The sequence below is a fragment of the Sprattus sprattus genome, assembly GCF_963457725.1.
Source record: "Sprattus sprattus genome assembly, chromosome: 14".
NCBI classification, from domain to species: Eukaryota; Metazoa; Chordata; class Actinopteri; order Clupeiformes; family Clupeidae; genus Sprattus; species Sprattus sprattus.
Window position 1 is genome coordinate 13,894,350 of NC_137912.1, and position 23,875 is coordinate 13,918,224.

Below are 23,875 nucleotides of genomic sequence, written 5' to 3' on the forward strand. Positions count from 1 at the left end.
TCACTCACCCCCATCACTGCTGTCACACTACACACTGTGGTGCTGCCCTCTAGCTGAGACTCTTGGTACACCTTATTTTACGCTTCTTCAGATCACAACAGAATCCATGCCACTGACGTGCTGCATGCAGTCTGGTACCTCACCACACAACCTGTGCCTGGCCTGCCCCGTTTGGCCAATCAGGAAGGCTCAGTCAGTGATTATGGTGAGTCCAAACTGTAATTCATTAATTTCCATGGAGGACATTCTGATGGTCTTTTCCAGCTCTCCGTGTTCACAAAAGCTGTACATTAAACATTAATGGCACTATTTCCCCTTGTCCTTTTTTTTTACAAAGGCTAAAGTAAAGCTTGTAAAGTGTATGTCATTTTCTATTTGTTTCTGTATTGTAACATAATAGAATTTTGAACACTCATCCCGTTACAAGCACCTTATTTACACCTGTTACAGGAACTTGTAACGAAGCTCAATAAGTTCATTTTTTATTTATTGCATAGGGTCTTTCAACCGCATATTACACTGATTCTTTCTAATGTGCTATCATGCTTTCTTCATCACCGCACCCTTAGACACAGAAAGTGGCATTACCCACAATCGCCTGGGCTTCCTCATGTCTAAAACATACCCCACGCCGCAGGAGGGCTATGGCTGCCTGTCGGGGCTCATCCCAGCCCTGGAGCTCATGGCGCTCTACGTGGCAGCAGCCATGCACGACTATGACCACCCTGGCAGGACCAACGCCTTCCTAGTGGCCACCAGTGCCCCACAGGTATGCTACCACCAGTGCCCCACAGGTACAATACTACCACCAGTGCCCCACAGGTACTATACTACCACCAGTACCCCACAGGTATGCTACCACCAGTTCCCCACCGGTATGCTACCACCAGTGCCTCTCAGGTATGCTACCACCAGTGCCCCATAGGTATGCTACCACCAGTGCCCCACAGGTATGCTACCTCCAGTGCCCCACCGGTATACTACCACCAGTGCCCCACAGGTATACTACCACCAGTGCCCCACAGGTATACTACCACCAGTGCCCCACAGGTACTATACTACCACCAGTGCCCCTCAGGTACTATACTACCACCAGTGCCCCACAGTTATGCTACCACCAGTGCCCCACAGGTATACTACCACCAGTGCCCCTCAGGTACTATACTACCACCAGTGCCCCACAGTTATGCTACCACCAGTGCCCCACAGGTATACTACCACCAGTGCCCCACAGGTACTATACTACCACCAGTGCCCCTCAGGTACTATACTACCACCAGTGCCCCACAGGTACTATACTACTACCAGTGCCCCACAGGTATACTACCACCAGTACCCCACAGGAATGCTACCACCAGTACCCAACAGGTATACTACCACCAGTGCCCCTCAGGTATGCTACCACCAGTACCCAACAGGTATACTACCACCAGTGCCCCACAGGTATGCTAACACCAGTACCCAACAGGTGTGCTACCACCGTGGGTCTACTGATGTTCCCCAACTGTGTAGGAATTTGGTTTAGTGCCAAAAAGGTATGGATGGCACCTTGTGTGCGGAGATACGGTGTTACCCGTCCTGCTAAGTTATGTGTGTGGTATGATTAATGTCAGTTAGACAAACCTTTTCTTAAGTATTGTGATATGTTCTTGTTTTTCTGTCTTTCTTTATCTTACACTATCTACATGTAACTCCCACCTTTATTTACTATTGTGTGTACTTTTTCTTAACTGCTGTCAATCTTTCTTTCTTTCTGTGTATTTATACTCACAATGTTATGTTTTATTTTCTGTTCCTTCCACCATTGTTCTTACCCTCACATATGTCTGTTTGTATGTTCTTTCACTTGCAGTTGTTCTTTCTGGTATCTGTAACCATCATTTGCTCTTTCTTTAACTTGTATTTGTCCTCTCTTTGTAACTATTTGTTTGTTCATTAGTTCTTTCTTCCCTCTCTGTTTGATGGTATCTTCAGGCAGTGCTCTACAATGACCGCTCTGTTTTGGAGAACCACCACGCCGCTGCTGCCTGGAACCTCTTCATGTCTCGGCCCGAGTACAACTTCCTGGCCAACCTGCAGCATGTGGAGTTCAAGCGTTTTCGCTTCCTGGTCATTGAAGCCATCCTTGCCACAGACCTGAAAAAGCACTTCGACTTCCTGGCAGAATTCAATGCCAAGGTAGCCAGTCATCATCAGTTAACAATATGGCATACAACAGTGTATATGTAGTGTATATTAACCTTAAAGCACATCCAAACTATTGTCCATTTCCACTAAAAGTTGTTGTGGATTAATTTGTCCAAAGACCTTTGCTGTTTAGTGAAACAGTTAGTTTCTTAAGATAGTATACCCATCTGTGGGAAGTCATTTAAGCTGAGAAGACTACCTTCAAATGCAACTAAATTATACATTGACTATATATTCAAACATATCACTGGTGTTGGTTTACACCATATTCTCCTAGTTAGGTTTATTTGTGATGATCACCCATCTTTGTTTTAACGTATCACATCTCTCTCTCCCTCTCCCTCTCTCTGTCTCTCTCTCTCTCTCTCAATCTCTCTCTCTCTCTCTCGCAGGTTGGTGATGATGGGTGTTCGGGCATCGACTGGTCCAACGAGAACGACCGGCTCCTGGTGTGCCAGATGTGCATCAAGCTGGCCGACATCAACGGGCCCCTCAAATGCAAAGACCTGCACCTCCAGTGGACCGAGGGCATTGTGAACGAGTTCTACGAGCAGGTCCGTCCCAAACTTCTTCACGTGTGTGCTGTGACTAACCGGCTCATTTTTTACAAACATGTCATTATCACAAACCTTCAGTGGCAACAGAACTCCTGCTGTGGAGAAGGAACCATGGTGGCGCGATGCAGTTGCCCAGCAACAGTTTCTTAGCTCCAGTATCGGGGCTTTGAATTGGTTCAGTATCGAGTGGCCAAGAGCATGGCGACCTGGCCAAGATATAAGCATAGGCCAGTGCTTAGCAACCAACTATCGTCACAGTAGTAGTTTAAGCTAGAGAGAAAGGGTTAACAGAGGGAAGAAGCGGCCTTCATTAGTAAATGCAATTATTGAATTTTGTTCAGACAAACTGACCTTGATAGCAGAACGAAGGAACTCAACCTCCTTGGAGGCAATAGGACCTTTTGTTCTTCATAGAGACATCAGAGAGTTACTCAAAACCCAAGTATCTTGAAAGATTTGAGCACCACAGCGTAGCCTGATAAAACAAACAATGACCGCATGGCCAATCTATGCTTCTAAACATTGGGATGTAGCCGACGTGCAGGAGAGGAAGGTCAGCTGTTAAGCATTGAAGCAGTGTTTATTTTGCACAAACAATTGCTTAAGGCTCGGCCACAATACGATGCATAGGAGGAGAAAGAGCGTGTCCTTGGAGAGCGCGCTGCTGTGAACTGTGGAGAGAAAAAAACAGTGACCCAGTTGTGTCAGGCCACAGCAGACTCACAGCCCTATAGGTGCAGATCACATGACTGTCAGGCTCTCTTTCAAAACCTACTCAAGGAGGAGGAAAATCATCCTGTTCAAGAGGCGAGGCGTCTTCTTTTTTTTCCCTTTCTTCTTTTTTCTTTCTCTCTGGCCTTCTTTTTTCCATAATGATTTGTTCAGATGGGCACTTCAGAGTATCACCTGCCCCGCACAGAGCCCACACGTATGTTATATCCTACACATGACAGCTAGCACCTGGTTGCCATGGCAACAGGAGACCTTGTCAGCCATGGTCCACTTACAGCATCATGAAGCATTTGTGCTCGGAAAGATCTGTAACGCTGCACACATTCTCTTGATTCCCTTGATAAGGTAGATTTCATTTGATCATCCAGGTTTTCTTGGGGATGAAAAACAATATAATTATTTTTCTTTAACATTTTTAAGTCATGCTTTCAAACTGCAACCAATATCAGTCCACACAGGACTTTTTCTTTTCTTCAGCCCACTAGTTTTAAGCTGACAGGGAAGAAGTCATGTTTCATTACATGCTATTCGCTTACTCAAGCAACATCTGTAATTTTTCACAGAGAATTCCCAATCAAATTCTATACTCTAAAATCTACCACTTGCTCATAAGTGGAGAACTCTTGCACCAAGCCCCTCTGATAACACTCCCTTAAAAATACATCTGAAAGTACGGGTGGACAGATCTATAATTGATGTTGGGGACTGTGTGTGGTGATGTTGTGCCGTGCATCCAATGGCTTTGCAGGGGGATGAGGAATCCAGTTTGGGCCTTGCAATCAGCCCCTTCATGGACCGCTCAGCGCCACAGCTGGCCAAGCTCCAGGAGTCCTTCATCACGCACATCGTGGGCCCGCTGTGCAGCTCCTACGACTCGGCTGCCCTGATGCCCGGCCACTGGGTGGAGCCAGGGGAAGGTGCGTCCAATAAGGAGGGTGAGGAAAGGGAAGGTGAAGAGGAGGCAGGTGGAGAAGAAACGGACGAGGAAGAGGAGGAGGAGGAGGAAGACACGCCTGAGGAGGATGCATCCTCCAGCTCAGAGCAGTCTCGTAAGAAGTCGCTTTAATTATGAGTTTTATTTTCCAGTTGGTGGTGATGGGAGTAGACTGTTGTACAGTTTTAATCTTGGTAACGTTTAATGATAAACTGAAATGTTTAACAAGATGAAAAAATGAGAATGTGGTTACTTGAGAATGTGTGTCTTATAATCAATTAGCTATTCCACGTGTAATCCTATCTGTATATGATTTTCTCATGAATTTGATGTGGTGTGAATCGAAAAACGTGATATACTTTACCAGTGTTTCCGTGTTTGTCCTGGTTTTCTCACAGAGAAGCGAGGGCCAAAGAAGCGGCGGAAAGTTTTCTGCCCGATCACACAGCACCTGATGGAGAACCACGAGATGTGGAAGAAGGTGATCGCCATGGAGGCCCAGAGTCAAGCCGAGGAGGATGAGGAGTCGGCGCTCGTGGGCAATGCGGGCGAGCCGATCCTGTCAATCCACGAGGAGGAGGAGGAGCCAGGGAGCAGGGAGGAGGAGCCAGGGGAGGGGCAGGAGGAGGGGACAGAGGGAGAGGAGGCGGAGTCACTTGAGGACGAGAGTCCCGTGTCGCCACAAACCGTGGAAGACCATCTGGAGGAGGACGAAAATCCTGAATGATGGAGGGACTATGTCGGTCATGGACGAGAAAAAAAAAAAGATATTGTCAGCGGAACACTTTCTATTTCCCAAACCAAGAGTCCTGACGTATGGTTGCCAGCACATCACTTAGACACAACACTGTAGACACTGGGGGGAATCTGTGCCTAAGGAGGACAAGGTCTAAGGGGCAGGCTTGGGAGCTTTCAGCAGTGTGTGAGTATGTATGATAGTGAGTGTGATGTGTGAGGGAGTGCACAGTGTTTCTTCTGGTCAAGAGGGTCAGACTACACAGTGTACATAGTACACCTGTTCAGGGGGTGACGAGTTCTATAGAAGTAAGGGATTTTTTTTTTTTTTTTAAGAAAATTGTTTTATTGGTTTTGATCTGGCTCTGTGCTGTAGCTCTCTTTAGTTGTAAGGGGCCGTGTACCAAACTGTTACCTGAGCAGGTTTGGAGTGATCAAACCTCCATGACATGAGGTCTGCTTTGTTTCAAGAATCACCATGTACACAGCAGGAACGTACGTACTGGCTAGCCTGTTATCTACTACCCTTAAAGTTGAGTGAGCAAGGTCATGAATGAGTTTCTTTAAGTGTGTGTGTGTGTGTGTGTGTGTGTGTGCATGTGTGTCCAGTGAGATCTCCATTGCCATTAGAGTTGTGTCTATTCCGAGGGGTGACCTTCAACTGTGGTGTCAACCAACGTTTGTACAATACATCCTGAAGAATAACATGCCTCCATTCACTTGCATTCCAACAAGGGAGAGGAGTAGCAGATTTTTTTTATGTCCTACAGCTCTGAAAAAGCTTTCCCATTCCACAGGGGAGAGGATAGCATTCATGTACATACACTTACACACAAACACACCCACACACACAGAAGCACGCACCTGTAAGAAATTGTTTTTGCAGCACATGCCGCCCTGCTGCTTTTGTCTCTGGAAGCAACACATAGCCACTCAGTGCCATGGCTTCACAATGCCACAGCTTCATACATTTTTATGGTCGCCATCAACCAATGTCCTGTCTGTTTTTGTAACTAGTTTGCTCTCTTCTTATGTGTTTTTTTAGTTCTTTTACATACAGAATTATTCCTTTTCACTTAATTTCTGAGCATGCTGATCTTCCATTTGTTGTACACACACAAAACAATAGCTAGGCCTACCTTTCTGCAGTATATGCTAGAACGAATAATTGTTTAAGGTGCACCACACCCTCAAACAGGATGTTTGAAGTCAGAATATGGGGCCCTGTGAAATTTCGTTTCATTTGATCAATGTGATTATAATCAAATCATATGTCCAATCAAAAAAATACTCAGGATATAAGTTTCTGGAGTCAATAGCCTAAGCCGCTGTCGTTATGAGGTAGGCCTACGTACTTTCTAAGACTAAGAATATTCAGATGCCCCTCCAATGGCCAGGTTGTGTTAGTTTCCAAGAGTGAGCATACTTCCTTTTCGATTCACAATGCATAAGGATACGTCAGTTCGCCACCAATGTAGCAAACTGTATTTATTTTAAAACCACCGTACGTGAGTGGCTGAAATAATGAAATATACAGAGTTGTTGTTTCATTTGGCTAGCTGTACTTGTGTCACTCACACGGGCAAGAATGTTGCCTATAATGCTATCGAATGTATTTCACTCTCGTCATTGTGTTAGAAAATGTGAAATTCCCCGTTTGACTGTGATTTCTTTTTATAGCTGAATTCCGCGATTTCCTCCGCATTTTGCAATCATTGGGCTCTACGAATAGGACTTAATGTCCTTGTGTAGCTTGGGGCTCCAGTTGCCCACAGTTGTTTTATCATGAAGCTAATGAAGTCCCTTTGCTAGGTAGGCTTATTAAAAGGCGTGTTGGGCCCATTCTAGCATTCTCCTCATATAAGACCTTCAGCACAAGCGATGCGTTTCTGTGCAGATGATAGAGCATGGACAGTGAGGAGGGGGTAGGGTGAGGCTGTACCTTATTTGCATATATTTTTTTTCCATACATTCACTCATTTTAAAAGAGTTTCATGTTTCCTACTTTCAGGGAAATTACCCCAATGTCAAGTCGCATGGTGTGTGTAGCCAACCATCTCACTGCAGTTAAACCTGTTGCTGGGTCAGTGACTGGTTAAGATGTTCAACTCTAAAGCCTCAAAATCATTGTCTGAGAGCATTTGTAAAGCAATTTTAAATTAAGCCACATGTAGTTGTGCCCAGCAGTGTCCCCCCCCCCCTCAAAAAAAAGATCACTATTCCAGCCTTTACTTTTATCCCAAAGACGTGAAAGTCATGCAGGAGAAAGGCATCAAGCGTCCAGATTCCTAAGCCCTGGTCCTCAGCCCGAGGGAGCCCCCATGACAGAGCTGATGATATCGAGCGCCAGGCCAGCCCGTCCGCCCGTCCATGTGAGTGGAACTGCATGGGAATGCCTGACGTGTCCAGGCAGCCGCTCGCCCGGTCCGCCTTTGATGTACGAAGAGGCAGATTGGACACGATGGCCGCGCGGATCGAGGCAACAGTCAGATAAAACGCTTTCCTTGGGCCTAATCACCTCAGTCCGCTGCCTTTGGGCCTCTACCAGACGCACCACTTTGATGGGGGAGCCAATTAAAATGTTGGGTTAGTAGGCTGCAGCGGTGCACTCCAGTTCTGACATCCATCTTCCTGCCTCCCCTTTGAAATTGAAAAGAGCTCAAAGTACATCACTAATATCATTAGTAGAAAAAAAAACAAGAAGGCCGGGATTACCATTAAAGCAATACTGACACCTCTGAATCTTATCCACTTCAGTTGCACTTTCAGGGTTTTTTGAAGTATTATTGAAAGGGACATTTTTTTCTCTCTGAATTCTTTTTGAATTGATTTAAAATGATTCTTTGTGAATTAAACAGACATAACTTCAGTGTGAGCGCCAAATATTACTTCATTGCAAATTTTGAAATCCATTCTAAGTATGTTGTGTCCTGTCTCTCTCACTCTTCATCACTATTTTGCTGTTCGCTGTATCGTTTTCCTCATTCCTGTTTGCCAATCTTATTGTCTCGTGTGTTGTTTTATGGCTGGCTGTCGGAAGACATGTTGTGCATACAGAGTTCCACATGCTTTGTATTTTTCCAGAACAATTTGAGTGGTTTTTACTTTCCATTCTCTCTGTCTCCAGACCTCCATACCTGGAAGCTTTATTCAGGAGCCCCATTACGTGACATACATGAGATACACAGACCTAGACACACTGCATTTGAGACATGAAAACATTCTGCTCTTTTGGTTGGGATAAGCGAGAAAACTAGGGCCACAGCACATACTGGGTACACAGTTAAACAGGCAGTTATTTTAGTACATTTTAGAGAAACAAAGCATCATGCTTTCTGGCTTTATTGGGTCAAGCTTTTGAGCAGTAGTCACCTGGTAACTGAGTGTCACTGACTTGTGAAAAGGATTAAGAAGAGACCTACGGAAAGTCATGTTGGTGGTCAAGGTCGGTGTTTTGTGATGTTCAGTGAGTTGTCACATTTCATATCTGTACATTCTATCTCAGGCAACCATTGAAACATATGCAAACATCAGAGAGGATGAAAGGAGGCCATGTTAGTTTTTTTTTTTTTTTTAAATAAAGTAACATCCACACAGGAATTACACTAGGCAACTTGGGCTTTTGTTGTTTCACCTGGTTATTTAGAACAGTCATTTGAACAGTCATTGCCCCCCTCCTCTTCTAAAGTGCAAAGTCACGTGCGCGACTCTTTAGTCCTCTAGTCTGGGAAGCCATCAGTGTCACTTCCACTTGCGTAGATGGGCGGCAGTGACTTTGGGGAGAGCCTGTGGCGCTTCAACGCGTGAGGACAACTCTTTGATGCACACGTCACAGAGACGTGCCGCTCTCGCTAGAGCCTTCTTTGATATCCACCAAGCCTCCACGCTTTAAGCACCCTCTTCGCCTCTTTCATCAAGGAAAACAAAGCCCATGGCACTAGCTCACATCCAGAGGAATTCCCCGTCCTCTCCTTTGGACTCCTGACCAAGCAGAACCCAATCCTGTACGTTAAAGCATTCAAAGACGTAAAAAAAACTGTGGATCTACCCAGGGATTAACACTTTGAACTGCTTAATTAGTGATATGGTTGTGTGTTTCATGTGTTTTTTTCTTTCAAGCATCTGTGCAAGTATGCTGCAGTGTGAAACGACCATGCCACAGCCCTCTACTGAGTGCCTCAGAAAAATACCCTCCAAACTGGTTGGCCTTCATCTTCTTTGAACCTTTTTCGGTCTGTACTTTGGCTCTTATTTGTATCATAAAGGGAATCACAGGGAAGAAGGATGAGAAAGGGAATCGTTTAGCTTTCTTGATCTATCTGTAAAACTTTCGCATTGATTTCTCATCCCTTGTGAATGGAAGAGTGGTATGTAGGTTGAGTCGGAGGTGACATCTTTCATGGTCTGCTCTTGAGAAGGAGTCAATGTTTTCTGACTTGACTACCTTTCAGCCAAAAGGGACTGGGTTTTTTTGTTTTTCATGGTGTAAGAGGTTTATGTTTCTTAGTATATGGCCAGTTTCGAACTGACAGGGTTATGGGAGCCTAAAGATATGAAATGCATAAATATAGTGGAGATAAAAGGATGATCAGAGTTTTCCTTTCTTAGCAATACGGGGGGATTTTTTTCCCATAAGTACAGCTGCCAACTGTTCTTTGTTCTTTACCAGTCTTAGACTCCCTCTTTAAGTGACTCTATTATCCATCTGCCACACCAAGGTACATTCTGCTGCGGAGTCTTGTCCTTTCACGCACCTGTATGAGAATCTTTTCCTATTATTTACTTGTCTGTCAGTAACTGCCAGTCAGCACTATTCCACCATCTTTTTGTCTAAATGTCTCAAGTAACCATAATTATTAGCACTATTTTTACCAAATCAAAGATCAGGCCCTTATGAGCTTTACAACTCTTTAAACAAGAGAACGGAGACTTGTAATTTTTTTTAAATTATTATTATATATATATTAAGTCGACACTTCACAGGCTAATCATTTTCTTCTGACTAGTACCTTGCACTTAACACATGTAGCAATACCTATAGTGAGGAAAATGTGTAAATCACCAGTATTCGTTGATAAGTAAAATATTCATTTTATTGATGGTTATTGTTCCATTTTGTACAATACATATACTGTACAGATAAAAAATTTAAATGACAACAAAAGTCTTTTAGATAAACATTATTTATTTTTACTGTTTTGTAATTTAGACACTATACTGTAGCTCCTTTATTGCCAGATTTACTGGAAGTGCCTCTTGGTATAATGTATTATACAGTAAATATATATTGAGATTACTAGACCTTGTCACAAGCTGAACAATGTGGATGTTGTGATGTGAATACAGTTGAATAACATGAGTTATATGCTGTGGTATCTCAGTGTTTCCTTGTTTTCATTTGCTCACAAACACCACACACTTACAAGCTTCATGTACCTTGATAGACACAAGGGCCAAACCAGCAAAAATCAATTCAATGTTTCAATATGGAGACACAATCTAGGAAGGAATGAGAATGAATTCTGTTATGTAATCCAGTGTTACAATGCCATATTAATATCACAACTGTGGCCAAACACATGTCTGTTAATGAGTGTTTAGTAAAGACATACCACATGTACAACATACTATGTTGTGGTGATTGTCATCACATTAGCAGTTGGAAGCTTATTAAATGGCAGTTCACCACAAAATACACACCTACACAAATATACAATGCTGTGGGCAGTGTGGAGATGTTCTAGCAGACTCAGTCTATCACAATGTCACAAGGAGGCAGACTTTCGTACATCAGGCACAAGTCTTGTAAGTATGTAAGTAAATTCAGTTCAAACTTTAATTTAATTTAATTTTAAATAACAATTTAAATATTGTCTTAACATAAGATTTACATTATCAAAAACAATATTTTTTATATTAACACTTCAAACTTTTCTGCATGCTTTTAAGCGCTTTTTAATTGTGAAAGCTTTAAGTGAGTTACGCTATGCTTAACAATAAACCCACACAATGTAGTGGTGAATTACAAGTGGGTTTATTGATCATTAAGTCAAATGATGTACATTTAAATTGGGTCTGCTTGAAAGACTAATAACTGTAGTGCAGACATATTATAAATGGTCTAGTTGCTTTGTCTAATTATCTGCGTAAAGGATAATATAGTAGGTTGCCTTGACTTGACTGGAATGTCTGATTTATCGCCACAGTGATATCTTATGAGAATGCTACAAGACAAAGCAGTTGGGAAGTGTACCATGAAAGGAGAGAAGACAGGACAGTTATGTCAGTGGATTAAAGTACAGAACTTCAGGGACACATTTCTTTGGATTTGTTAACTGTTTACTAACACTATAGATTTGAGAGGTAGTATTTTTGGCTAGTCTTTTCAGAAGACAAAAGTGCTTGCCCTGGAATCTGAGTGTTGGGTCTTTGAAACCTGAAGCATAAGGTGTGCAATTAGCACTCTAGGACATCCACCTACTCAAATAGAAAGACTCAAAGGCACTTAAAATGAACTATTCAGCTAACACTCTTTTTTTCCTCCATTTCTGATTGAGAAAACTCTTAGAATTCACTGGAAAAGAAAGATATCACATTCATTCCACAAGTATGGGAGAGCTGCGTGTTGTGTCACTGTAACCAAACTGTGAAGATATTCAATTATTTGAATGTACCTTCTTATGTGATAGGGCGGACATGAAAGAGACTGTCACTTTCGACGTAATTTACTTGACGACAGCATAAAGATATTACTCTTAGATATAGTTTCAGTCAGCCCTCCTCTGCTGGCCTTCTTAATCTGCTCTCATCTGAGGATCTTTCCGCAAAGCCTTCTAGGCAAGTTGCCATGGGAATTAATCAAAATGGACTTACATCAATGTTGTCAGTCATGTTCTTACATGCATTTACAAAAGGCATGACCTTTCATCAACTTCCTCAGTTAATCAACTTTTAACTGATTACGCTAATTGGTCCCACTTCTTGAATCCAACCAAAACTCTTATATCAGGAACTCTATAAATCTCCCATATTCCTTCACAACCATCTGACTTCTTAAACGAAGAAGATGTGAGTATGTCTTCATAAGATGTCATCTTCTCAACCCCATCATCAAACATGACGTGTTCCTTATGGAGCCATGGTGAGTCTGTCTCATGACTCATTTCATTCAGTGAGAGGCAACAAAGCTGATCAAAGCATTCCTCTGTGGGATTTCTAACAGTCTGTTCCAGCAACGCCAAGAAAAGAGGAACTAGGTCTACATTTAGCCAGGGCCAGGATGGATTTCACGTAGTGTACAGTGAGCATTCAACCAGCAATAGAGTGATATATCATGTAGACACTTTAACAAGCAGCTGACTCTCTCAATCAAAAGTGACACTATCATGTTTCTGAACAACTTGTGACTCAGAGAAGTTTCCTACGGTGTCACAAGCCACACACCTTCTGGACTAAGCTCTGCCGTACTGAAGAAAATAATTAATTAGCTGCAACTGTTTTCTAACAAGTCACACAGGCAGAGTGGCATTACGCATGGTCAGAAGGCAGGCTATAGGTAACATGAGCTGGTTTTGGCAGATGGGGCTGTACCATGCATAATGACTAGAAATAACACCACAGTATGTATACAAAGGATAATTAGTATTACAAAGGATAACTCAAAGTATCACAATGGTATTAAAAATACCTTGTATAAACAAACCTTGAGATCAGGCTGGCACACCATTAACAATACAGTAATGAGATATCAAGCCAGCCAAATGTACAACATATTTGTACATTTAACAGAAAATAAAGTCTGACTTAGTTATCCATAGAGATGTTTTAAAAGTCAGTTGTGTAGTCCAGGGTATACGCAGATATACGGAGTATACCCACTTATTTTTCAGTCAGCATTGTGTGTACCCACTTCTCAAAACAGGGCGTTTATCCTGTGATGTATGGCTGCTTAAAAAAATTCAGAGTATACCCACTTCTCCAATGACCACTACACCACTGTTAAAAGTGGTTTAATGATGGTCACGGAACTTCTTGCTTTTCAATTTGGCACTGTCATGAACTCGGCTCTAAGCCATGACAAACACTGGGAGGACGCAGTTTTGAGTTGAGTAAAGTAACATGGATTTATTGTTACAACCAAGCAAAAGTAACGTAACCAAAAGATGAGCAGGATCGTCAGCCAAGCCAATCAGTGTGAGGTGCATGCATGGGTGAGGAGGGAAGTGTCGTGAGGTGCGTGTTTGCATGTGAAAAGAAACTAAAGCCGTGGGGAGACCGGAAGCCCCCTGGTTCAGGAGACGGCGGATCTTATAGGCCCGTGGAGACACCGGGCCCAGGTGTATTCACTCCTCAGTAACGGCCTGCTGCAGCCACTCCTGATGGAAAAAGACAGGCAATAATCGGCATAGCCAGCAGGCCATGACAGCGCCAACGTTAATAGGTTAGAGCATCCTCACAGGCATCCCTGCAGCGGTGCCTCAACTAGAGTTTCGGTGTGGAGCCTATTTTTCACTCATTAAGTAAGGCGTTGTGACGTGCACGGCTCAAAGCGCGAAACATAAAGGGGAGACCACACAGAATTTATGATAATAATATAATATAAGTTATTTATTAATGGTTACAGTTATATATAGTATCTAATAATTAGAGCAAACGTGTGGTGAATGTCAGTGTTGTGTAGAGAAACAAAAGATGTTATGTAAAGTCAGTTAAATGGTAATCCAAAACAAACAACGACTATTTTCCAACACCAACGACGATCCCAAAACCAACGAGCAACGACAACCCAAACTCCAATCTCTATTCCAAATCCAACGACTCGTCCAAAGCTCCAATCCAACACTCTCCCGACTGCCATCTGTTCAGGGCTTTTGAAGCCCATCCAATCATGGGGTACACCTGTTCCCAATCACCTGCTTCCAATTACCTGCTGTAAAGACACACAGGCATGCAAATACATTGGGGCGGGGCCTAGACCCGCCAGGGTCGTGACAGGCGTAAACAAAAATAAACAGCGAACTGATCTGTTGACAGTCATATCAACAATTGGACATTTGTAACCACTGCATACATCTTATGTATCTTATGAGAATATTATGGCAGTATAAATCAAATGTAACATTCTATTATTGATGGCCATTGCCAAAGGCAAACTCAATGTAGAAATATAGCTGCAAACAGCAACGACGGGGCCAAGCAAGGCAACAATGCATAGTGCACACTTCATGTCATTATATGAAGAGCATGGCTGTTAGCTCTCACAGCACGTCTCACAGCACGTCACAGTTTCACGTCAATTGAGCAAAGATTGGCCGAGATATGAGCTCACTTCCTGTTTCCTCAACCCCCCACCCCCCCCAAACAGCGCAGGTAAACTCAATTAAAGCAACAGCCAATTAACAAAATACACTGCTTTCAACCACAAATAAAGGATACATTTAAGCCACCTCTAATATTAACATAAACAACGTCTAAAAACAATTGACAACAAGCAAAGCTTATAACATCAACTTCACGCATAGGCTCTGGCTTAGGGAGCCCCTGAGCTCATGGGCCCCTGGGCCTGAGCCCGGTAGGCCTGGGCCTCGTTTCCCGGTAAGGACGTATCTTAACGTTCTACGTGGATTTTGGCGACATAGTAGACTCAGTAACACTTTCTATTTACGAGCGTTTCCCGGACATCATTGTAACGGATCCCCGTATATGAAGTGGCATTAAACTTACTGCTAGTGAAATAGTTGTTTTATTTTCTCCTTTTCTCCATCAAACATTCAATAAACTTTCACAACTGTCACCACCGTAAGAGCTATAGCCTCATACGGGTCCATTAAATCATTAAACTTCTTACATTGTATGAATAGCATCCGTCCGTAACTAAATCTCTAGCCTACTGACAAGTTAACATTCAACATACAAACAAATCTGCGATACCCTTTTGACCTTGTCACAATAAAAGTCCTAATTATCTATAAGAGAGAATGGCATAAAATATCGATTCATTCTTCAGACACTACATTATCATTAAGGCACATATTAAAGATCAATAAGGCAAATCTAAAACAGGCAATCAACACAAAATAATAGTCCTTCTATGGGGCTATTTACAATCATCTTAAAGTCAGGTGCACGAGCGCCACGTGCACGAGTTCTTAAGTATCTCTTAGGGTGGAGGTCGCCTGTTCATCGATGTCAGACGAGTCGATTTTCTCACTTGTGGGTTTCTCGGCTACGTCATCACTGGTGCGCAATCTCGTGGAGGAGGAAGGCAACATGACAGGGAGTTGTTGTGTGGTGAACTGCTCTAACAGAGTTGGTAAGATGTTCAGTATACCTAGGAGGAAGCATCCGTTTGCCAGGAAAAATAAAATATCAAATCAAATCAAATATAGAAAAAGGCTCAACAATGTACAAGGTTACGTTTGGGAATATGTTGAGGGTGTGTGCAAGCATTCATGGCAACAGAATAGGGAACGGTAGGCTAAATAAGTAATAAACAATACATTTAAACTGGGCTTTCTGTATTCATTTGTATTAGGGTAGATGGCTTTCTGCCGCAGATTTGTGCGCGCAGCCTTCAATGTTTGTATAGCCTACAAGAAACCCATGTAGAGGCTCATGAATGAAGTTCCAATATAACAAGTGTCGACATAAGAACAATACCTCAATAAATACATATAGGCTAGCGGGTGCCACCCTCTTGATTGATTTCCAGCCTGGCTCAATGACATGTCAATTTCCTAATATTGCAGCCTAACTACACAGTCAGAAAAGCCATCTCCTTAGTTCAATAACATATTATTTTGTATAATCTTTATTTTCAAATACTCAATATTCTTTATTTCTATTTTGATGGGAATAGGCAGGTGAAACAATGACATTCTCATGATGTGCTATACACAGAAACATCATTTGGATTTCTTCTATAATAGGCCGAACGACGCCCCTGGTGGATTGCATCGCTAAGTGTGAAGTTACTACTGGATTGCATCGCTAAGTGTGAAGTTACTACTGGTCCTGACTAGTCTGGGAAGTCCCGCCCCTCTTCTCCGGCCAATTTGATTTAGCCTCTGAAGGGGGTCTGGCAAACTTAGGATAGCAGTTCACTTCAAGATTTCCAGAATCCTTGGAGCCAATCACAAACTGGCTTTTGGCTACCTGGCGCGCCATTGGCGGATTTAAAATAACCACGTCTACCGTAACAAAAGCGAAACTTAAGAGAAAAGCACAGTAAACTATATACTGCTCTTGCGGCTGTCTTGGATGATTTCAAAGGCAAGTTTTCTTTGAAAATAGAACAGAAACCTGCTCTGGAACAATTCATACAGAAAAAAGATGTGTTTGCTTTATTACCGATCGTTGTATCGTTGTATAGTATCGTTGGTCTGATTGGTTAAAGGCGTGTCCAATTACGTGAGTGAAGTGGACCTCCATTGAGGAGTTGGCCAGACTAACTGAGCAAATGAAATGCAGTGAAGGGGCGGGGAATTCCCAGACAAGGTCCTGACCACACGTAGAATTCTTCTCAACGAAAGATAAACTTAAGCTAAGTGCTGCGTCGGGAAACCGCTCTGCAACGTAGGATCCCTCTTACGACCGATTTCAAGTCCTTTTTAGGCTAAGTGCGCGTTCGGGAAACGAGGCCCTGTTCGTTAACCCATCCCTGCGCACAGGTGAGGTAAACGGTGTGGCCCTGGCCACTTGTATCGATATGTTATCGCTGAACGTTGATAACTAAAAAAATACGTCATTGCTTTGTTAGAACTGGTCCACTTTCTGGTCTTTTTTTTCAGACCGCTCATCATGGATGGAAGACATCGAACTCTTTGTGTACATTGAATATCATTCTGATTTTGATTCTGATAGGCCTAAACATGCACACGTAAACATTCACTAAAAAGCCATACAGTAGGCTAACTAAAACCCACTTTGGATTTAGGCAAATATCAAACGTCTACAAAAGGTTAATAGTTAGACTACCTACCGAGTAGACTCAATTAGTCCTTGATAGGCATGAAAAAGGCAATTATCTGGATATCATAATGCTCATTAGCTATTTGGCAGGCTGATGACTTTACACTGCTACTGTAAATAAGCTGACCCATATAAAACGGTTATGTCACAGGCTCACAGCTATCAACACAACGGTGAAATCAAGAAAACAGAAGCTGTTTGTTGACCCTCGTCTTACGCATTGTTCTTGTTCTTGTAGGCTACAGAATATCTTTGGAGCCTCACTGGGCCAAGAATTCGACTGCACCTCCAAGTAGCCTACCATTTGGCATGGCCTAATTAGCGCACGGGAGTCTGCGGGTGGACACAAAGGAAAAATCCTGTGACAGCTCTTGCAGTAGGCCTATGTCTCCACAACTTTCCGACGTCAACCTCGCCAACCATCTAATGTAATTCGAATAATCATGGTTTTGTGAGCCTTCTCAAACTATGGTGAGTAGGCTTAACATGTTTTGTCAATCCCATTGTGCTTGAAATGAAAAGAATGCAACGGGGCCGTTTGATCTGTCATCAATTGAGAGCAGAACATCGGTATTCCTATAAAACGAGCCAGCGAGCAACCGGTTTCAACAAACTAGGGTAAGAAAAATCAGACCCGCTTCCAAGAAGTTAATAAAGCTGTCATATTACGTGGCTTAGCTCTGTCTCCATGGCAACAAGGGCATACGTGGGCATTTTTTTCTTTTCCATGTGATGCTCGTGCCGGTAAACATCCATTTCTGCCTTCATTGGCAAGACAATGTAATATTTTAGATCATAAGTTGATACTGCCATTATAGTAACTCTCAAGAGTTAAGATACATAAACACAACTCGTGTTAAATAATGAGCAGACACAACGTGGTTTTGAAAATATAGGCATAGATGTCAGACAGGCATCCAGGCAACTTTTGGACTGCTGTCTGACTACTCGGGTGAGGTGCTGTGGCAGCGGATTGAGGGGCGCAGATTCATTCAGTCACAGCACTTAACTGGGTCAGTTTACTTCATATCCAGTGAGACTGTTATTTAATATTTCACACCCTTCCCAATAGACACTTGGCAACATCTCCCTTTTGCAGTCTTTTATCGAATAATTAGCCTAACTTTATTTTACGGTGACGATGCATCATAGCCTGGGTGCCATCCGTTTGTCCGCGTTCCACTGATCAAGCTGAACAAACGTTTGTTCAGTGAGAAGGCAGCAATCAGTGGAACGCGTACAAACGGATGGCACCCAGGCTAGATGCATCATGCCTCAGTCATGATTTGCCATGTCACCATACGTTTCTAGTTGTGTTGTTGCTGTGCATTGATTACAACGTATACGTGTTGAAAAACGTAATATACTGCTTAAAGATGGGTAGTTCGCCTATGTTGCTGTGCTCAAAGATAAAGGTACGTCTACGTCACAACTGTGAAATTATCCTTTTTTTCCTCTTGATCCTTTGGTTCGAAATGCATTTACACCGAAACAAATCAATCCTGTGTCATCTCCCTATGTTCTTGCCGCTCCCAGGGGTCATCACGTGTTTGAGCCAATTCTTCAAGCGCCTTCAACACCGTTCCAACAACTGTTTCACATCTCAGTGAGCCAGGGACGCTGTTGTGAAAGAAGGTAGACTTGCGTCAAATCACTGCGGTGTACAAAACTCTCAGAACTGACCTAAAACCGGAAGATTTTGATTTGACACCGAACTCCTGAGACTTACATCCGAGACCGAGTGCCTTTTCGTCCTCATCCCGATGAAGTTTCCTCAAAGCCCAGCACATTGGAAGCGCGTACGGTAGCGTTGTAGACTCACCCCGTTCCAAAGAAAATACTTGTCTATGATTTGCTTCTAAAGCCCTTGAAAAGGAAGGAAAGTCAATCTGGCACGCGGATATCCCAGAATTTGGTGAGTATCAAAGCTGTTACGTCGACCAAATTATTTGAATGAACTGCTGTTGGTTTCCATCCGAAACAGATGTGTTCTCCCTTCGCGCAATTGCGCGCTGTCACATCTACGTAGACCTTGGGAAATATAGCTGATTTAATCTGTTTTGTTTGTATTGCTGCCATTGATAAGAATATTGCAATTGAACACATTGTACCCCTTGAATTATGGTAAGCTTTTGTTTTAGTTAAAATGGTAGACTGTTAGATGCGCTTTTTGCGTGTAACATATTGAGTCGTAGGGCGATATATATTTTTAAAATCTTGTTTTATAAAGAATTTCGTCACTTTAAACATCAAAACTATTTTATGTGTTATGTTTAAAACAGTTGTATTGTGTTAATAGGTTACATAACGGACGTGGCAGGGCTTTTTAAATAATGCAGTTGTCTGACTTTCAAAGCTTATCTCCATGGAAAGGGCTTTCATTCATGCCGGTTCGTTGATTTGTCAGAGTCATGGATTTGCCGGGAGCTGAGGCGCAGTGCAGGGCTTAATAAGCAACCACTAATTAGATAGAGTGCGCGTGGTCAGGGACACACTCCTTGTCATGACTTCTGGGTCCTATACGCAGCCCCATCGATTATAGCGCCAACGAGATGTTTACGTCCTTGTCAGTTTACATTCAACTCTCCAAATTGCCTACCTATGACATAATAATTAGCCTACATGAGAGGTCAGCACATATATTTGACGTTCAGGTTATCATTAGCATGCCCTATTCAAGATGAAACATTTCCCACAGGTCCGCGAATTTTATAAGCGTCTCTGAGGTGAAGCCTTCGCCATAGGCAGCGTTGAGACATCCCCAAGGCTTAAAGCAGTAAGTAGTGTCCTGTTTTGTGATGTTTAAAGCACAGTAAATGATAAGTAGAGATGGGCATTTCAAGAGAAAAATACTATTCGATAATCGCTAGAACTATTTGACTATTCACTATTATTCGACCTTGTAGAACCTGATAATGTAATAATTTCCTGATAACGTAATAACCCTGATAATGTAATAAAAAATCCCTCATAAGTCCCTAAAAGATGTAATAAAACCTGATAATGTAATAATATCCCAATAATGTAACAAAGTGCATTTCCCAATAATTGTTACATTAATTGGAAGTTATTACATTATCAGGTTAGCCTCAATTTTGCAGAACCTGATAATGTAATAAATTCCTGATATTGTAAAAACTTTGGTCAGTGCTGAAATGTTGGGACACCAGTTATTCAGACCAAGTAGTGATGCTGTGTAGACAACCACCCACTATTGTTTTGCTCATATTTTGATCCCAATGGTATAGGCCTTTATCCTCGCAAGCCAAACCAGTACAGCAAGAAGCTGTACAAGGGTCTGGCACAACACGATTTTCAGTGTGGGCGGGATTAACGGTTGTCTGTTAAATTGCCTCTGCACGCAATGCCACGCAATAGGAATGGCGCTACAACCAATCCGAGTGACTGACGAATGACAAAAGACGATTTGATTGGCCTGGTACAGTGTAATTTCTAAGGGACATTGCCACACAAAATCAAAAGAGAATTTTATATAAATCAAATAGCGAAATGTCAGCTATTGATGATCAATGAGGACTTAGAAACTCAATGTTCTATGTGCCCATTAGCTGCCAGTCTATAACATACCAAAATGTTCTTATTTTTCTCTATTAGTTGACTACCACTGAATATCCCTTTCACCATTGTAAAAATTGTGCATTCGCAATCATATAAAATATATACTGTATCTGCTAATAGTGAAGCAGCAGGTCTCTGGACAGCTTCACTGTTTGGACCTCTGAAACTGGAGACCTGATGCTACAGCACCAACCAAAGTTATTACAATATCAGGTAATTATTACATTATCAGGTTCTGCAAAATTATTGGGAAATGCACTTTATTACATTATCGGGGTATTATTACATTATCAGGTTTTATTACATGTTTTAGGGACTTATGAAGGAATTTGTATTACATTATCGGGAGTTATTACATTATCAGGAAATTATTACATTATCAGGTTCTACAGACCTTATTTGACAAAGATGGCTGACCAATCTCAAACGACTGTTTGTATGTAAATGTCATTTGTTTGGCCTTTCCCCCCCTTGATTTAAAAAAAGTTACTGAGCAATATACAATAAAACCCCGGTATTGTAACCAAAAACTGTCTGAAGTGATTTGCAACAAGTGTACCAGCCAACTATCTCGTGTTTACACATTAGCTTATGGTGCTTACGGTGGGTGTAATGTGCCTTGCACACAGAGTCTAGTTTGTCTGAATCCGGAGAGAAAGGTCTCCCGATCGACCTTTCGTGCAGATGAACACAATGAATCCGCACTGGTTCGAATCGGGGGTCCAAAGTGAGTATATTTGAATCTGTTTGTGGGCTGGTGTTCATGTGCACAGATACAGACAACCCTTTCTAATCTGATGACGTCATTACCCATGTGGTCGCCTTGCAACCTAAAGGCCGATTTAGGGTCGTTTTAGACGCAGAGCCGTAAGCACGTAAGATACATAACCCCCCCCCCCCCTTGCGCGGTAAAATATCCCCCCCTTACGTGCTTAAGTGCGTCGCACAAAATTCCTGACTAAAACACTACGGCCCTACACAGCTCGCAAAGGCTGTGATTGGCCGGCTACTACAGCCTTTCACAGAGTCTCACGTTTCCGGGTTAATAGCATACAGTCTTTTTTAGACCCAGACATTTTTTTAAATCATGAATACCCTGCAGACCGTCTCACAAGCCTTTTCTTATGGATTAGGAACAAACATAACAGAAGAGGTCCGAAGACATGAACTCCTTTACAAATCCTCTTTAAACACTTATAAGGACGCTCAATTTGCCGCAAATTTATGGAGAGAATATCCCATTCTCACCCGCGATTGTTTGGAGAGAATGTGGTCATTCACGAACAAATAGGTACTTTCATATTCATTTTCCGCCACTTGTGAGTCATGGTGATATCTTTCATTGAGTTCATATTGACGTGAATCCATCAATTGCACCAGCGAGTTTGATAGAATGAGCCCGGTCTGCTCATATACAAAAGTTAACAGTAACCTGCCGTTACCTTGTGGCCAGCACCATTGTAGTTACAAGCATTGACAACATGATGAGATTCTCCCGCCGTTTACCACCTCATCTTTGAATAATGTAACTCATAAACACATCGTGTTAAAGCCTGTCCCAGTCATTAAAAGAGGTGTCAATAAACGAACTTTTGCGTCATGTGCTGTCTTTTTCGCCACTGGTACTGAATTGCCAACATTTGTATTTTGTGTAACACATGTATTCATAACATCAAGCCTTTCGCCCACTACACTTTCATGCTCCGGTAAGTTTTTTTCCTTTGTCCTGCTGCAATAAATAGGCTTACTTAACTCAAAATAAATCTACAGTTCTGGCGTCAATTTGCTTTGCAACACGCAACACGGCTCACAAGCCTTGCAACACGGCTCTGCGTCTAAAACAAACCTTAAATCAAAACTTGTCTAAAACAAGTTCCTTGTGTAAATTACGTGCTTACGGCTCTGCGTCTAAAACGACCCTAAATTGGCCTTAAGGCTGAACCCTTATTAACCCCATTGCATCACTTCATAACAGCAACAACAAAAACTAAATGTGAATGACGTGGCGCTGACTTACTCACCTGTTTCTAATCACACACTGTTCGTATGGTTGCCACTTAGCCTCAATAAGCCAGAGTTTAAATACCCGGCTAGTTTCTATGGCCCTCATCGGGTAGTTATTGTTTCCTTGCAATGTCTAGCGTGAGATTGAGATGTATAAATCCGGTGGCTCTCAAGTCACTCACATCCAGCTACTCGGGTTCCATCCCAGAGTAAAGCCTGACATTTTGAGGTATGTTTTTATAGGCAACTAGTTTTGGTACCATTCTCAAATTAATTTTGATAGCATATGGTCATGTGAAGGACCGATAAACACCTGTGTCTTTCCCACTAGCCATCCAAGATATGCCCTATGTAGTTCTATGTACCGGGGTGGAAAACCCTGCAAAATTGGAAGCTTTTACAGCATGACATTGCCAGCTATACTACCAAAAGATACCAGTTAGTGTGTTGGCAAGCTTCTATCAGTGTCAACTGGGCTGTTAGTGGTGTTTGCAAGGTTTTTGCATGCCTTTTAGGTAGTTAGCTTGCTAGTTTTGGAACAGAACTCCTTATTGCTGTTTTAAGGTTCATGACCGCCACCTTCTGACAGTAATAACATAGTACTTACTAGAGGTCGACCGATATGGGTTTTTCTATAACCGATGCCGATGCCGATACTTAGAGGTCAGGGTTAACCGATAGCCGATATGGGCTGCCGATTTTTTTTGGCCGATTTTTAGGGCCGATATCTAAAAGTTTTCCCATTAATTTGCATGCTAAAGCGTCACACTATAAGTAGATGCACACAATTTTACTCCCCTACTAGTATCTTAAGTCTGAAGTCTTTGCCCCCGTACACACACACACACACACACACAGCCTAATACTTACAAACATCCATAATCTAGGAATCCAGAGAACCCCCCCCCCCTTTTTTAATGTATTATTTATTATTTTTGTTATTATTATTTTAGTTATTCTTTTCTTCAATGTATATACATATATGTATGTGTACAGACTATGATTTGTCTAAAAACAAACTATGATTTTGTATAAAAACAATGGAAAAATATTTTTTAAGACACGACGATAGGCTCAAAAACGATCTGATTTTTAAATGTATCGACTACTTGAGTATTTGAAAATCATAACCCATCCCAAGTGCATCTTCTTTATCCCAAGGACTCCAATGGAATTT

The 23,875-nt window shown here is 42.2% G+C and overlaps 1 protein-coding gene across 1 annotated transcript in view; it reads left to right on the forward strand.

Annotated features, from left to right (window-relative positions):
- The window catches only part of pde3a (phosphodiesterase 3A, cGMP-inhibited), a gene marked incomplete at its 5' end in the record, with an annotated part of 64,282 nt that extends 59,016 nt beyond the window's left edge, over positions 1-5,266 (forward strand). The window contains 6 exons of the mRNA XM_080851075.1: positions 92-205; positions 570-769; positions 1,975-2,178; positions 2,580-2,741; positions 4,225-4,525; positions 4,809-5,266. Coding sequence (XP_080707201.1) covers positions 92-205; positions 570-769; positions 1,975-2,178; positions 2,580-2,741; positions 4,225-4,525; positions 4,809-5,137 — 1,310 coding nt within the window. The 3' untranslated portion in view covers positions 5,138-5,266. The remainder of the gene's footprint in view (positions 1-91; positions 206-569; positions 770-1,974; positions 2,179-2,579; positions 2,742-4,224; positions 4,526-4,808) is intronic.
- Between the last annotated feature and the right edge of the window lie 18,609 nt (positions 5,267-23,875).